We start from the raw sequence: 16,576 nt of genomic DNA on the forward strand, positions 1-16,576 counted from the left end.
TCCCAGGAAGAGTGTCAGAACGGGGATTACCTCAGATGCTCTTCAAGTTGTCTCCATTTTTAGTTTCATTCATTTCCTCCCTGCCTTCCCATGTCCCCAGGCTCCTGTGTTTTCTCTTTTTTTGAGGGGCTGCTCTAGCTCTGTGCTGGGGATGAGGCTTCAGCAGCCAGCTAGAAGGAAAGAGCAGGAAGCTGGATGACAGAGGCCACAACAGAGCAACGTGTGGAGCCTTGGGATGGTCCCAGAGAAGCTTTTACTGACAGAGCATGCTTGATTGGTGTTGCTGTGGGAGGGCTGAGAGCACGTCTGAGCTCCTTGGTTCTGCTATGAAGCATCACTTAGCGGTACCCAGGAACATCAACCTCTTCCTGCATCCTGGGATATGGGCCAGGAGACTGCTGGAGCTTGCTCCTTCCTGATGTTGTTTCCATGTTCACCGTGGGCCATTGCAGCATCCCATGCCTCTGGGTGAGCCAGAACTGGGATGAAATATCCCATCACCTAAATCCAGTTGCTCTGCAGAGCCTTCTGTTATTGAGTTGCTCCATCTCGTGGCTGCGGGAGAAATGAGAAACACGGCTTCAGCCCTGTGATGACTGTTTCTGATCATCAGGAGACAGCTTAGCCTACAACTCGCCTCCACCAGCCAAGCACCAAACTCCTCGTGTACACCGGCCTTTGTGTTTGCTCCACTGTCCACACCATGGACATCTCCGGAGCGTTGAGAAAACAGAGGGCCGAAAGCTCTGATGGTCACGGATGGAGAGGGTGAACGCACAGAAACAAATGAAACATTCTCTGTCGGGGAAGTAACTGTCAGTAGTGCCCGTGGGCTGCTGGGGCGGCCGAGGGGCCAGGGGCAGCAGAGGCTGTGCCCAGGCCCAGGTCTCGCAGCAGGCGATGGCCTCACCGGCATTTAGTGTCCTCTGCAAGGACCCTGCGGCTTGAGGGAGGTGCCAGCAAACCTTGGCTGTGCACCGGGGCTAAAAATGTCCCAGCGGAGAAGGGTCTTTTCTGTGCTGGAGGAACCAGATTTGCTGCTTGAGAGAGCAGGTGAGTTGAATTCTCTCTCTGAGCCCTGACGTGTTTAGTTCTGAAGTGATGTAGGGTTGGTGGGGTTTTTTTGGGACGTCTCAATTTCCATGAGAAATCAGCTGGGGGTTCTCCCGTGGGGTTCCTGAGGCCAGGTCAGCAGGGTAGATATTTTCTGTGTCAGTGCTCTCAAACTGGTGAAATTTGAAACTGGCACAGTGTGAATAAACTCAAAGGAAAGTAAGCGCTTTTCCCCAAGTCTTCTACTACATTCTGATCTAAGGCCCAGGCAATTCAGGCATTCGTTCCCCTCCATCCTTATTCTGCTGACTTTCAAGCTGCAGCCCCAAGGCAACAACGTGGTGATCTGTCCCTCGTGCTGCACATTTTGCAAATTTTGCACTTCTGGTTATCCTCATACTCCACAGAGCAGGCACTCAAGCAGGGCTCACGCAGCCCAGACGAGGGCCCTATGGGCCACATCACAGCGTATGCCTCTTTCCAGCCTCATGACTGACTAATTTTAACACTTCTAAGGTATTTTTATGTGGTTTTTTTCCTACTCAAGCTATTAGTCGCACTGGTCTTCAGCTCATAATTACCTTTGAGAGACTCGAGTCAGCATTTCCGTAAATCAACTATTTCCCAACAGATAATACAAATCTCCAAACCATAAAACCCTTCCCCCTCTGACTTGAAGAGACAGGTGCTTCAGCTGTAATTGTGCAAGGTGGGAAAAATTTCACTTACTGAAGAGGATCAAGGACATCTCATTTTATTTTCACAGTGCTGAAGTGCACGTACGCCTCTAGGAAAGGTAATACAAGACACTCGTGATGGACTGTGTTTTCCCAAATCCAGATACCTCTTTCCCAGTGCCACACTAATTTTAGGCTGTTCCTTCCTGGGTCACAGCTCCCCGTGCGCAGCCCAGGGTAGGTAACACTGCATCAATCATGGGTGGATGTTCACAACCCTTCTAGAAGTCCTACACTCTTCAAAAATAATTTGTATGTCTGCCCTTTCATATTGAGAATTAACTATTCTCAGTTGGTAAGTGTTGAAACTATGTAGTAACATGGAAAAGAAGTAATCAAGAATACAATAATGCGTATTTCATGTCATTTTCTGTATATATGTAATCACTTGAGTCATGTGACTCTTTCAGTCTTTCTATTTAATTTCAATACCATTTTAGCTAGTATGAGGCTGTGTATATGTGATAAAAGCATAGCATCGCTGCAGTTATATTGTGTGCATATTTCAGCAAGGATTAGGAGAAGAATATCTCTCCTTTTTACTACAGTTGAACTCAGGGAGTGGTGGCCTTCACACAGATCTTTCCCTGTGGTTTGCCCGTGGTACGGTGTTTGTGCAGAGGCACATATTGTTTTTTCACCTAAATTATAGGAATTTGCTGAGCACTTGCAATTCATAATTTCTTTTTTCTGTTATTACTCCACTTCAGAATCAGTGCTGCTAAATATTTGGTTTCTTTGGCCAGGTGTCTCTCGTGCATTTAGCAGAAGGCTCTCGTCTTCTTTCCGTGCACTGCCAGTACAATTTTTCTCACAACAGGCAGAGGTGCTGAAACACCAGTTTGGTTACGCTAAAGCCTATTGCAGTGCTACTGATGGTTTTTAGACTGCTAAGCAGTGGAGTTAAGCATTTGCTTTCTCCTACGTGAAACATGTATGTGGCATCCCACATGTCTCCAAATCATAGAAAACAGTCTACACATTTTTGTTTCTTTTTCACACATTTGTTATTTGCTTACCTTTGATACAGTATTCTAAGATTGGTTTTTTTTCTGAGGCACTGTTTTTTATAGATTCAGTTATGAAGAGCAAGAAGTTTATGCAGGAGGAAGTCTATTCCCTCATTCTTTTCATGTTCAGATGAAAGGCAGAGGAAGACTTCTGATAGCTTTATGTCCCTTGTCGTTGTTACCATCTGGCATTAGGTACCCTTACAAGAGCTAGATTCTGAGCTGCTCTCCCTCCTTGGAAGAGCTACTGAACAATAACTACATTTGGCTGCAGAAAGGGAACTCTGTATTTCCAGTCCTATTTTTAACACCAATCCTTTTAAAAGCCATTGGCTGATGGAATAGAATACACTGTTTAAATTGGAAGGAACCTACAATACTCATCTTGTCCAACTGCCTATCTGACTCAGGGCTGACCAAATTAAAGCATGTTATTAAGGGCATTGTCCCAATACCCCTTAAATGCTGACACGCTTGGAAGATCGACCGTCTCTCCAGAAAGCCTGTTCCAGAGCAACAAAGCTGGTGAAAGGGCTGGAGAACAGGCCTTATGAGGAGCGGCTGAGAGAGCTGGGGGTGTTTAGCCTGGAGAAGAGGAGGCTGAGGGGTGACCTCATTGCTCTCTACAACTACCTGAAAGGACGTTGTAGAGAGGAGGGTGCTGGCCTCTTCTCCCAAGTGACAGGGGACAGGACGAGAGGGAATGGCCTCAAGCTCCGACAGGGGAGGTTTAGGCTAGACGTTAGGAAAAAATTCTTTACAGAAAGGGTCATTGGGCACTGGAACAGGCTGCCCAGGGAGGTGGTTGAGTCACCTTCCCTGGAGGTGTTTAAGGCACGGGTGGACAAGGTGCTGAGGGATATGGTTTAGTGTTTGGTAGGAACGGTTGGACTCGGTGATCCGGTGGGTCTCTTCCAACCTGGTTATTCTGTGATTCTGTGATTCTCGGTAAAGAAATGCTTCCTAATGTTCAGTCTAAACCTCCCCTGGCACAACTTTGAACCATTCCCACACATTTTGTCCTCATGCACTTTTTTTTAATATTTTTCCATCTGTCCTTGCTGTGGGTGTGTGCAGGGTGTTTCTGTCCTGCAGAACAAGAGCAGGGAGAGCTTCGTGGCACCTGTACTCTTCGGCAGCCTTAGTATCTGCGTGGAACTGTGCTGTCTGATACGTGCACTGTTAGATACGCGGTCCCTGTAGAAAGGCACTGGGCACCGGAGCCTGGGTTTCAGCCAAACAAAGGCAGAGCCTCTGCTCCTGCCCTTCTTCTTCATCGTGCTGTCTCCCCCTCCTCTTTCCCTGGCTGTCTGGCTCTCCACAGAGGGACTGAGGCTGCACCAGGCTGGGCCTTTGCTTTTTTTCCCTGCGCCTTCAGTGAAAGGTTTAAAGGGTTTCTGATGGGCAGCATTTGCTATGAGTTTAAAAATGTCTGTCTTCCTGTCTGAAAATGGTGCTTATTTCACTGGTACTTTTGTACTGACGTGGGTATGCTTCAGACTTCTCACATTTATTAATTCTTACTGAAATCAAATTCATGCGAATAAATATAACACTGATGAAATTGTTACAAGCATTTATCAGGCCACATCCTTTTCCTGTTTTTTTCCTGTTAAGCAGTTCTAAAATCAAATATTTAATTATTTTAGCATAAAATTTCTCTGGTCTTAAGCATTTCTTTGTAAATAACCACAACCACTGAAGGAAAACTAACTAGGGCTATGGGTTTGATGCTGATGTGGTAGTCAGGCTTGTGATCAGAATTGAGGGGGGAGGGGAAGAAGGTTCTTGAACACCTCATCTTTACTTTGACTACAGGATTTTATTTTATTTAATATTCCTACCATAGTTCAGGTTTTGCAGAGCTGACATTTGATTCTGAGTGAATTGTTCCAGTATTCAGAATATTGTTTCTTCCTTGTGTATCTTGTAAACTTGTGAAAAGCTAGATCAAATTCAAGATCAAGGTGAGTCCAAGCTGGCCACACAGGTGAATGATGGACAACATCAACTGTATATGATGCACTAGCTGGCATGTCTAAAAGGACAGCGGCTCAGCTGTGAGCATCATTGTCACAGTCCTGAGTGCAACAAAGGGCTCTGCAAACTATTCCTCATCTTCAGACCTCTTCTACAAACTGGGCTTGGCAGCGAGTACCTGAGACAAGCTGTAACTCAAATTCAGGCTGCTGTGGAGGAATGGCATGAAGCAGAGTTTGGGGGCAGAGTTGAGGAAAATCAGAAAGCGCCATAGACATCCACTTTAAAAAAAAAAAGAAAAAAAAAATCAACTATTTTTAAAAGACTTTAGAAATTACAGTAGTCTGAAACAATTTTGAAGTTCAGGTGCCTCCTGCTAATGTATCTCTGATCTTTAGGCAACCACAGATTTCATTGAAGCTTGCGTGTGTGCTCGCTGCCTTCCAGTCAAACAAACTGAGGGAACAGCTGGCTGCTACTTTTTTCAAGTGATGACTGAAAAAGCCAGGATCTGAAGACCGGACTAACTACAGTGAGTCCCTGGTGCAGATGTTAACTCTGGCACTAGCAGAGATTGGTGATGGTATCAGCCACATTACATTCTAATTGATTTAAAAAAAAATACTTGGTTTTGGCATTGAAAAGGGTTTCCATCAGTGGATGAACTGAGCAGAATAGGATGAAAGATTTATCTGGTCACGCCTCTTGATTTGTATAGGGGTCAACCTGTAGAAAAAGCAGAAAGTCAAGAGATAGCAGCTTAAAAGCAGGAGCCAGAAAAAACAAACCCTGGCTCTGCATGGCCAAGAATGTTTCAAGGGCAGAAAGCTGGAGGTGAGATCTGGCTACAGTAAGGCTGAAAGGAAGGAAAAGTCTCCTTGCTGTTTCCCTCATACTGGACACTGGGAAAGAGAGCACAATGTATGGTCCCTGTTAAAAATATTATATGTTGAATCGTGTCAACTTTTCACAGGGGAGAATTCTCACTGGTTGGTTTGCTGGAGTCAGGGCAAAGGTGGTGATAGCAAATTCTGTCCTAAAAATCAACATAAACTCTTTTTTTACATAATACACCTCTTGCTTGGTGCCATTAGGAGGTACTGGAATGCTTTTATTTGATCGTAGGACTTCTTTTGCTTGTCTTTTTCTCCTGTCTGCACTATTGAGCCAACACAGCGGCAATGCCTGCTGAGTTAGACTGAAATCTGGAAGTGGTGCTTCAAATGAATAATGGTGCAGGAGAAAGCAGGAACTTGCTTTCCACCGTGATCATGGAAAGGGAGCCTGTGCTTGTTCTCTCCACTATCAATGCTCTTGGTGGTGAGGCTTTAGCTGTAGCACTGGCTTCCTTTCCTTCTTATATTTGTGTGATGTCAGAAAACAACAGCGAAATGGACTTTCACAAAGTTTAGCCAGCACAGAATTTGTTTGACAGGAAAAGTATAAATAAGAAACAATCAAGTTGAATCCCCCAAGCTGTATTTCCAGCACTGGAAGTCAAAACAGGAGAAAGAACAGAAAGTTTTGATATGTAAATTGGGCTAATGCGGTTTAGGTTCATTTAGAGAAGTTTGTGACTGGAAACAAATCATGGTGACTAATTTTAAAAACAAGATTTAATCCTCAGGACCTCTTTGTGTTTCTAGTACAAAAGCCTAAAGAGAAATAGGTTTTGAAGACAACACTTTCTGTAATAACTGTACTGTCTTTATTGAGCTTAGTGACTTATGTTATGGAAAAAAAAAAAAATACGATCAGACTTGCCACAGTTTGGGTTTTAGTATTCAAACCTGCCAAAGGAGCTCCTGTTGTTTCAAGGCAACCATGTCACTGAGCCCTGCTTTGCAGTATAGTCTTGGTAAGTTAGGAGAGAGATGGCGATAAGAAGAGTTCTCTGATTTTAGTGGAACTGTAATGTGCTGGGCGTCCTTAAGAAGACACAGTGCAGTGGGAAAAGAGAGACAGAGATCTGCAAGAATTCACTGTGGTTGTTTTGATGACTTTACTCTGTTCCCGTTTTTTTTTTTTTCAGCTGCTGTAGAAACTGGGAGTGAGTCTTGGTTTCACTGGACTGGAATTACTTGCCTTTGGAAAAGCCTCAGTGTAGGAGCAGAGAAAAGTCAGTCCTCTGGAAAAGGATGAAAGTGAGGTATTAGGGTCTTTTAAAAGAAGTGGCAAATTCTACATGCACTGATGTGATTCTGGGCAATAGTGAGGAAAATTCCCCAGCTAACATAAACTTGAGCAAGGAGGAGACACACTGTAGTCATGTTTATTCAGTAAACAGATCAAGGGTTTCAGAAAAACAGTGGAATCTTCTTTTTTTCTGGTAATACCAGGCGGTTAAGAAATTTAATATAGATACTAATGATTGTTTGAACTTGTATTAACCTATAGGAGCAGTCATGCGTGGTTTCCTTGAAAGAGCTCAGATAGCTTTTGGCATAATTATTGGCTGCATCTTTTTTCAGCAATAACTTGATCGGGTTGGCAGAGATGCTTAAGCAGCTATATGGTTTCATCTGCAGGATACAGATATGCGAGTATCTAACAGTTGCAGAGCATGCAGATAGGTGATTGAGAGCCCAGGCGTCTTAGCAGCCCTCTGTCCTTGGGGACTACATACCGGTTCTTGTTGAGGGCAATCCAGTTAAAAAGCTGAACTGCTCACTGCAGCTGCCAGCAGCTCCTCAGCTGCTACTGGGGGAGCCTCATTTGTTTCTGTACTTGGCACTCCAGTAGAGTACTGTGTTTCAGGTGGGAGCACGTACTTTGCTGAGGGGACAGTGGGCTGTGTTTACAGTGTGGTGAAATGCAGCTAGGAAATACAGCTCCTGAGAGGACCTCTGGGAAACTGAAAAGCGACGCTGAGCCCTGGCATTGCTGTGGGGGACCGGAATGAAACTTCAGTTTCATTTCAGCATATTGTACAAAAGATTATGTATATATATTTTATATATATGTAGTGCTTATATGCCTGGACAAACTACAGCTTTCTCTGCTCTCTCCATTAGCTTTAACTGGAATGCCTTGTGTATTTACTAAATGTGGGGTGAAAAACCTTGCAAAACCATTTTCACAAGGGAGGCAGAAGCCTGTACCTCAAAGCAGCATTGCTTTATCTTTGTGTGCCTTTTGCAAAGGTTAAGTGGTGGTGTTGGAGATTAACCTTTGAGTGAAATATTGCTTAGAGCAGCGCGCAAAGATGTGAGGTTTAAGACAGTATCTCTCTGAAGATCATTTTCAGTCTTCAAACCTGTTTCAACTTCATTTTGCGATTTGGAGGCTGCTTTAGGCAGTGAGGTGGCTGCTCTTCTCACTTCGCAGGTTTCTGAGCACTTGACATTATTCGATGTTATAAACTGCTGGAGTGACATTTATTAGGCTTTCTTTATGAGTAAAACTTTGGAATAAAGGGTGGCTGATCACTCTCACATGGAAAAGCTGTCTGGGTTATGTTTTTTAAGTAACATATTTAATCATAATGAAATGATACTGGACCAGCTCTACAGGGTGCGTGTCCCCCTCTGCTAGAAGGCAAGAGGCTAGCAATGGTTTGATCGAGGCTTGTATCCTCCCTCAGGTGCCATCCAGCTCATAAATCATGTAGTACCGTACAAGCAATTTTATTAAGGCTATAAAAGAATTTCCATATTTAAACCTCAACTTACTATTAAACCAGTTGAATTACTTTTTTTTTTCTTTTTGGTTAAAAATCAGTTCAATATGTTATTTCAAAGGCATTTATGGAGCAATATTACTTCTCAAAAAGTCCAGCATTATTCTGACTGTACTTTTAGAGCGGTAGAAGTTAGTGGAGTGGCACTGTTCTGAAGTTCAGTGATCAAACAGGCCTGAGAAGTGGAAGATGATACAACCCCTCAGTCAAAGGGACAGGAGAAGAGTTTTGGGGAACAAGCCCTGTGTGGTTTGGGGAATTTTATTTGGTTTAGGTTTTGGGTTTTTTTCCTTTTGTCCAAACTGCTTTTATGCTTTACAGGCTTTCAATTCCTGTGCAAGTCTGCAAAACACAGCTTGGAGATCACAGTCACTATTGAATAGTCATTGTAGGATGGTGAGAGGGTAATCTGCCACTGATAAAAATGCCTTTGAGAGCAGCCAGCCCTCTCCTTTCTTATGAAGGTCTGTGGGGTTTGGCCCAGATAGAAAAGCTTGACAGGATAAAAACAAATTTGGGTTTTATGAATAATCTCACCTGGGTGTGCTGAAAGGATCTTGTCCAGAAAAAAAAAAAAAAAAGCTAAATACAGCTGTTGTTTAAGGACTGTGGTTAATTGCATCTGAATTTGCTCAATTCACAGAAAAGAGCAGAACTGAAAATGTAGTTTTTAAAGGCAGTATTTTGTGCGCATTTGGTTAGAACTTGGTATTTCCCCCCCTTCCCCCACTTCTTGGACTTCACAGAACAACTGAGGCCCTGGGAGGTGACCTGGGTGTGTGAGGGACTCATGTTCTGGTTCTTACTGGTTTTCTGTGTACTGAGAATAACATCAAGAGAGAAGACACCTCTTCTGTAATGACAGTAATGTCAATTTTGAGGTAGTTGGCTCATCATAAAAGTGATAGCTCAGAGCATTTTGGAGGAAAGATTGTAAAGGGGGTTAGCAAGGGATTGTTAAGAATTTATGGAGAGGTTCTACAGAAGATTTATTAAATTGTACAGACTTCTGGGTGTGAACATCTTTCCTGGTTTTGTTTTCCTCTTTATTCTATTGTTCTTTGTTGTCATAGTTAAAAACCTGAAGTAGTTCCTGGGAAGGAAAATCTCCAACTAAACCTTGGGGCTATATGAGGGAGAAAATGGTAGAAGTTTGTGATTAAATAGGTAGATAAGAATCATACATGGCTGTCAGATTCGAGAATTAAAATGTATTTTCAAATCATACACTTCATATACACAGTTTATTTAGTAGAACATGTCCTTTCTCACATATTTCATATGCAAATTAATGTGAAAGGCACAAAAAGGAAAGCCTAACTCATATTGAAAAGTCTGCAAGTTTCTGAATGATCGAAGCAGTAGGAAATAATATTTTGAAACCCTATTATTTTGAAAAACTCTTCCCCTGGCCCCTCTGCAGATAATGGTAAAGATGGTGATAAAAACCTTTCTTTGCCTCTAAACTCCTTGTGTGCCTCAGCTGTGGTTGCAGTTTTAGTACTAAAAATTTTAAAACACTTGTAACCCAATATTAGACATGTGCAGCTGCCCACTTGCATGATCAATCACTCTATGGAAATCAATTGACAGCAAATCATATTTTCAAAATTGGCCCCTCTTCTTTTAATTTGTGCAAACGAGAAAGTAATTTCTTATCTCATTTCGAATAAAGGGCACGTATGCCCCAGAATAAATCTTAGACCATTTTTACAGCATTTTTAAATGGCACAGAAATTAATTTCTTTATGTGGAAATGGAGCAAGGAATACATCAGACAGGCGCTCCTTACTTTGCTGTGATGCAGGGCTTGCTTCTGTAATTCCCTTCCTCCAAGGAAGAAAGAGAAGACAGGCAGAAGAGTTCCATATACGTGCAGTGTTATATCTTTCATAGAAATAAAGTGATGTGAAAAATAGAGTTCATCACATACAGTTTTTCACTAAATGCCAGATTTGAAGGGGTTCTTTTGGTTTTCACATCCAAAACCAGTTTTAAAATTGCAGGACAATTGTTCCCTTACTTTGGAATAATAATTTCATTAATTTCGTGGTTCCTCAGCAGAGAGCCAGACATGTTTGTTGCCCAAGGGACTGCTGGTGCCCAAGATGCTCCATTGGTGTTATATACTGTCCTTTGTGAAAGAGCAGGCTCTGCTGTCCTGCGTAGCCGCCCCAGCCAATGTATAATGTTTACAGCAGGCAGGAGTCACTGTTATCACAGGCTGGCCAAGCTGTGCAAAGCAAATGAGCTCCAACAGTGACCTTCTGTAAGCTTTACAGAAGGAATGAGTAGAGACAGGCTTTTGCCTGGAATACTATCTTTTAACTGGCAGATACCTCCTAAGTTAGAAAGAAGGTTTTGAAGAATTATTTCTATGTTTGGCCCTCAGCAACAACTTTCTGATCACGCTGGCAAAAGGAAAACCAATATAGCAATGACAAAGGCTGATTTCAGGTGGCATTCCAGTGATCTGGGCAGTTTTCTTCTGGCAAGTCTTTCACATTTAGTAGATACCGACAAGGCTAATGCTTCTTTCAATGACAGTCCATCGCTTTGCTAATGCTGGTTGTTTTTTCCAACGTTTTTCCTCTTTCATGTTTAAAGGAAAGAAAAATATGGAATAGGTTTGCATTCACTGGAAAAACATTGTCCTTCTCCCTCCTGCACCCTGCCTGCTATAGCCAAGGTGACCCTGCTGCTATGTCAGGGATAATACTATCGGTGTCCTTCGAGGCAAGTGGGAGCAGAGGAAGAGGTGTTCTTCCACCACAGGCAGACCCATCATGGGGCACAAGGTTTAAAGACGGGACATAGTTCAATAACCTTTTTCAAGTGTGTCTTCTCACGAAATTCTTTTGCAGCAAAGTAATAAAAGATGGCATCCAGGCAGCAGTTCAGATTGGCTAATGTCATTGACACCTGAATGAAGAGGCTGATTGTTTGTTTCAGACTGCAGTCCACTATCACATTCTGTCTTACCAGGCACTGTAGGCAGATCGCAAGGTGGAAGGGCGTGAAGCACACCAAAAACACCACAAGGTTGATGATAATGACTCGTAAGGAACCACTGCCTTCTGCCCTCTTTTTGGATTGACTTTTGTAATTCAGAAGAATCCAGATGTTTTGGGCAGAGCAGAAAACCATCACTGCAAGTGGGATCAGAAATCCAAAGGTCTCCACAGAAACAATGGTAGGGGTGCTCCACGCCTGTTCTGACATGTTGTGAAAGCATTTAAAATAATCTTTCTTGTGAAACACATATATTGGGCTGCTGCAAAGCCAAGTTACTGCCCAGATGAAACAGCAAATCAAGATAGCCCATTTGAAGGACCGGTTGGCTCGACCTTCAAATGGGTACCTTATGCAGATATATCTGTCAACAGTAATGCAGACAATGATGAAGATACTGCCATATGTGTTGACGAAATACAGAGATTCTATGAACGAGCACAGGAGTCCAGGGGCCTCTGCAGTAGAGTAGTACAGCTTGAGTGGGAGTGAGAGAAGCAGCAAGACATCCGCAAGTGCGAGGTTGATCATGTAAACTGAGGTTTTGGTCTGTTTCTTCCAAAAGCAGCAGAACACGGAGAGTGCAAGGGTGTTGAGAACCAGCCCGAGAATGAAGGTGGGGATGGAGATTCCCAACTGTAAGGTCTTTGCTAATCTGTCGATGTCTGTAAAATTGCATTCTCTGCTGCTGTTTGTCATTTCTCCCCTAAAATGACAGAGAGAAAAGTTTGGAAATGTGCAAGGTTCCCAGTCAATGCCCTGAAATATCAAAGCAAGATACTTTCAAACACAGCTCTGGGCTTTTTTGGTTTCGAGCTATACATTTCATCAGCCTTTGGCTATTGTTAAAACAGAATCCTCATTTCATGCACAGAGCTTTTTATTTGCAATTTGAGTGACCTCATCTGCATAAAGGAGCCTGATGCCCAATGGCAGGAAGTCAGCATCCACTGACTACTGCCCACTTTAACTTACTCTCATTCAGATGCTGAGGAGACGGACCCTTTCTGAAGGTTACTGGCTATGTCTATTGAAACTTCCATAACACTTATGTTCTGTTCCTTTACTACACAGAAATTAATGAAATTATTGTTCCATTTTAAAGGGGGGTCAAACTGATAGCTGCGATTTTACCCCTATATTCATGATTCCCTCTGCATCATTAGCTTTTGCTGATGTGCTTTTCTACACCTGCATTTATATAGTTATTTCAATTTCAAACAGTGCATGTATCCAATGCAGTTTTTCAGAAGGTCAGCTTAAGATAACTGATTGTTTATCTAGGTGCAAATTGAGCAAGCATGTTTTCTAGCTTGTTTCTAACTTTCAGCATTTTGGGTTTGCAGATACTTTAAATTTTAAGTGACTATCTTAAATAATCTGGTAAAGATTAACAAATGGAAGTTACGACATCTTAATAATACAGTTCTTAAAAAAGTATAATTTGTGTGGAATAAGTGTTATCACCATTCTTAAAAATGCACATATGTTTTAACAAACTATGCCTTAAAAGTGCTTTTTGATAACCTTTTTAAATCATAATCATAGAACATCCTAATGAAGGAGAAGAAAGTTAGTAGTTTCCTGTCCAGCTCAGCCAACCAGGTATGTCAAAAGAAATTTAAGGAGTAAGTGAAAAGGTTTGAAGAAGAACTTGATCAAGAGGGGAATCTCTGCCTTGGAGGACAAAATGTGACAGGTAGCTCCTAAGCACTATCAAATGGAGCTGGACTTTGCTAAAGAAAACAAAAAAAAATTAGTGAAAGATTATTTTGTATACATGGCTAAAACAAAATATAAAAAAAAGGGAGAGAGAAGTGGAGGACAAGTAGATCTTCTAAACATTAGCTGCGGAGATAGCCTTGGGTTTTGCCAAATCTTACATCTTCACTTTTCATTGGGATGCTGATATTGTGCTGGAGGTCAGAAGTGGGATGGTTTACAGGAATCAGTGAGCGATAATGGGAATAGCTGTATCTGAATACAGAATGCACTCTGAGCTTAACATGCTCATATTGGGGAAAGTAATTTCTTCTAAGCTCAAACTTCGGAAAGAAGAGGGACACGAAGCTGAACGTCCAATCCAGTAATTGTTATGAAGTATGTATGTTATTCATGTATCTGGGAAAGGATAAGTCTAGACTGTCTATTGAAGGAAAGAGTGTCAGATATGATTAAAGCAATTCTATAACTGTTGAGTGAAACCCTCATACAGATTTTTAAGGAAAACTACTAAATAAGGCTTTGACAGATCTTGCCAGACCATTATCTTCTTTGATGAAGTGTCTGCTTTTTCAGATAAGGGAAAGACTGAAAATTGAAGGCACTCGCATTTCAGTTAAGTGTACTAGAAATAACTGAACAGCATTAAAATAAACAGGGGTTAGATCAGGGCTGTTAAGAAGGTAAGGAAATAGTTGCAAGAAAGCTGATGAGGACTACAAACAGTCTGCATGCAGGTTACTAGGGGGATGCACAAATCCCCAGTAACCCCACTGTAGGAGTGAGTGCGACCTGTGGGGATGCACTGATGCTCAGGGACCAGATCTGACTGCCACTTCCACAGAACTGGACTGAGCTGCATGAGCAGGACTGCCGCAGCTTTGTGAACTCAGGAAATAGCAAAAGGAAATCTGATTGACAGTTAAATCCACTGATGACGAAATGAGAACAAGAATTAAACTTCGGTTTGTTAGTCAGTCTGAGATCGAGTCAATCCCTTTGAGCCATCAATGTGTGGTCACTGCTTAGAAAATCATGTGATTGTGGTATATGAGAGTTGACATAATTCCACTGAAGATGGAGATGCCTGGGTGCCACATATACAAGCGATTATCGTAAGCAGACACTACTGTCACCTGAGGGCAGGGCAGGTAAGAGGAAATAGGAGTGTGGTGCTGTTGTGTGAGCATGTGTGTCCTGTGACCAGTAGCATCCATTTAGCTGGAGAAAAATCAGGTGACATTAAAGTATTTTTGGGGAGTGACAGCACCTGTTAATCCATCACTGTGTGTGCTATATAAATATAACAGAAATTTGCTTGTGATGTCTCTTAAAAGTATGAGATTTGATTCAACTTTTACTGGGTGTCTATCTCACTGAATGCTTTTTCTTTAGAATTCCTCAGTACAATATTACATATAGCTTTATGGTTAATTTCAAGAAAACGCTATCCAGACTTTAAACTGGTAATTTCAAGTAATCAAATAGAGTGCCTGATTCTCAAAACTTGATATTTATAATCAATTTGCCCCCTCTCAATTTTAATTTTCATATCTTGAGGAACCCAAGGTGTTTGTGTTTGTGTGAACAGTGCTGTTCACACTGAGTAATATATTTGCCCAAAATTACTTGAAGATTCATTTTCATTGACAAACATCCTTGCAGTCATTTCAATAAGCATCATCTTTACTGCATTGTCCAAATTACTAATAAAAATACTGATGATGCTGGATCTGAGAGACACTGAACTGTACCAAATACATCTTTCCTGTGTGGCAGAGACTGATTATATCTGAGTGGGTACTCAGTAATCATATAGAAGTTTCATACAGATCATGTTTCCTTTGTTTGGTTATGAGAACTTCATTAGAGATAGTGTTTGAAACCTGCTTCCCTCTCCTACGCTCATCTCCAGTGCTGTCTGTGTGTCACAGAAGAAAGTCAAATTACTTCTATTTCAGTCACTCTCAGATGAATCTCTGCAGATCATTACTTACCACTGCTTTGTCTTCTGGGTGTTTGCAATCAGATTCTTTGGTGGACAATTCCAGTATTGTTCCAAATACTGAAGCCAGGCCTAGTGATCTAGCATTTCCTAACTCCTCATTTTCTTCCTCCTTAAGAGACAGGCACCACATTTGCTCTTTTCCAGTCTTCTGAAGAAATGTCCTCTGTCCTTCAGAAGTTTCCTGAAGGAACAACCTGCAGCTCTAAGATTCTTTCAGTCAACTTCTAGAAGACAAAAGATAACAGTAATTAACACCACTCGAGGGAGAGTGTCTTAGCTGGTCCAGACCTTATGTCATTACTACTCCATTTGTTCTCAATTTCTTCCACTTCCTATGGGTTATTTAAATGTTAAGTGGGTTTACCATAGCAGAAGCTTGTCGTTAAGCCAGCAGCAGAGGTGTACTGATCTGGGAAATGGAACAGCAAAGTTTTGCAATATTAGCTTTTTTAGTTTGGGTTTTTTTTTTTTTTCTGCATTACAGCAGCATGCATGAATAGTTTCCTTTTGGTAGCTCGGATCTGAGCTCTATTTGGGATTCACACAAGTCTGTATGTTAGCACAGGTTGAGGATGACTGATTAAGGATATTCTTATCCACGAAAGCTTCGTTAGCAGGAACATCTCCATCAGAAGGTCTATAACTTACTGTAAGACAGGTGAAGCCTTAACAGTCAGGAAATGATAACCAGCTGACAGAACACAGCAAAACAATCATTCTTAATCTAGCAATAGTACAAAAGAGGAATGAGGAAAACTGAGGTCACTGCCTGAGCCAGGACTTTTACTACCATAAATACCATCCTAATCAATACAAACCAAGCGATGTTACTGCTATGAAGTAGACTTTGTTTAATTCTATTTTCTAGAAAATTATTCTGGTTAGATATAAATTATTCTCTTGTGGAAGCACAGGAGAAGAGTAAGATTCCTTAGTGCAATGAAGAGCAGTAAGTCCCACATCTACCATATATTTAATCTGTTTTATATCTATTTATATAATTTCTTATAATTTTATTGTAAGTATTTTGATGGCAATAGAATATATTTATGCTGAGCAATACTATGTGTGTGAACTTACTATTTGATCCTCATAAGAAATAATCATCCAAGTAGCTTAAAAGACTGCTCTACCATTGATACTGCTATTAGATTACTGGGGAAAAAAAGTTATTGCTTAAAATATTAATTAATTTACCTGAAGCCCAGCAAGCAGATCAGCAGCATTGCTTCAGTCCAGGTTGCTCTATAGAGCATGAGAGCATTTGCTTACAGACCATACCCTACCAGTACTCTGACTAAAGGCTATGACCACATCCTTCTTTTCTTTTCTTCTCTTTTTTTTTTTTTCCTATTTCAAAGCACACTCTGTGTTT

General features: G+C 41.6%; 1 protein-coding gene across 1 annotated transcript; it reads right to left on the minus strand.

Moving 5' to 3' along the window:
- Positions 1 to 10,222: 10,222 nt before the first annotated feature.
- GPR55 (G protein-coupled receptor 55) lies at positions 10,223 to 16,480 on the minus strand. The gene is made up of 3 exons (XM_069864638.1): positions 16,399 to 16,480; positions 15,191 to 15,425; positions 10,223 to 12,177 (listed from the first exon to the last, which is right to left on the minus strand). The coding sequence occupies exon 3, from the start codon at positions 12,168 to 12,170 to the stop codon at positions 11,244 to 11,246; it is 927 nt and encodes a 308-aa protein (XP_069720739.1). The 5' UTR covers positions 12,171 to 12,177; positions 15,191 to 15,425; positions 16,399 to 16,480; the 3' UTR covers positions 10,223 to 11,243.
- Between the last annotated feature and the right edge of the window lie 96 nt (positions 16,481 to 16,576).

This window comes from Phaenicophaeus curvirostris, chromosome 10, assembly GCF_032191515.1.
Source record: "Phaenicophaeus curvirostris isolate KB17595 chromosome 10, BPBGC_Pcur_1.0, whole genome shotgun sequence".
NCBI lineage: Eukaryota > Metazoa > Chordata > Aves > Cuculiformes > Cuculidae > Phaenicophaeus > Phaenicophaeus curvirostris.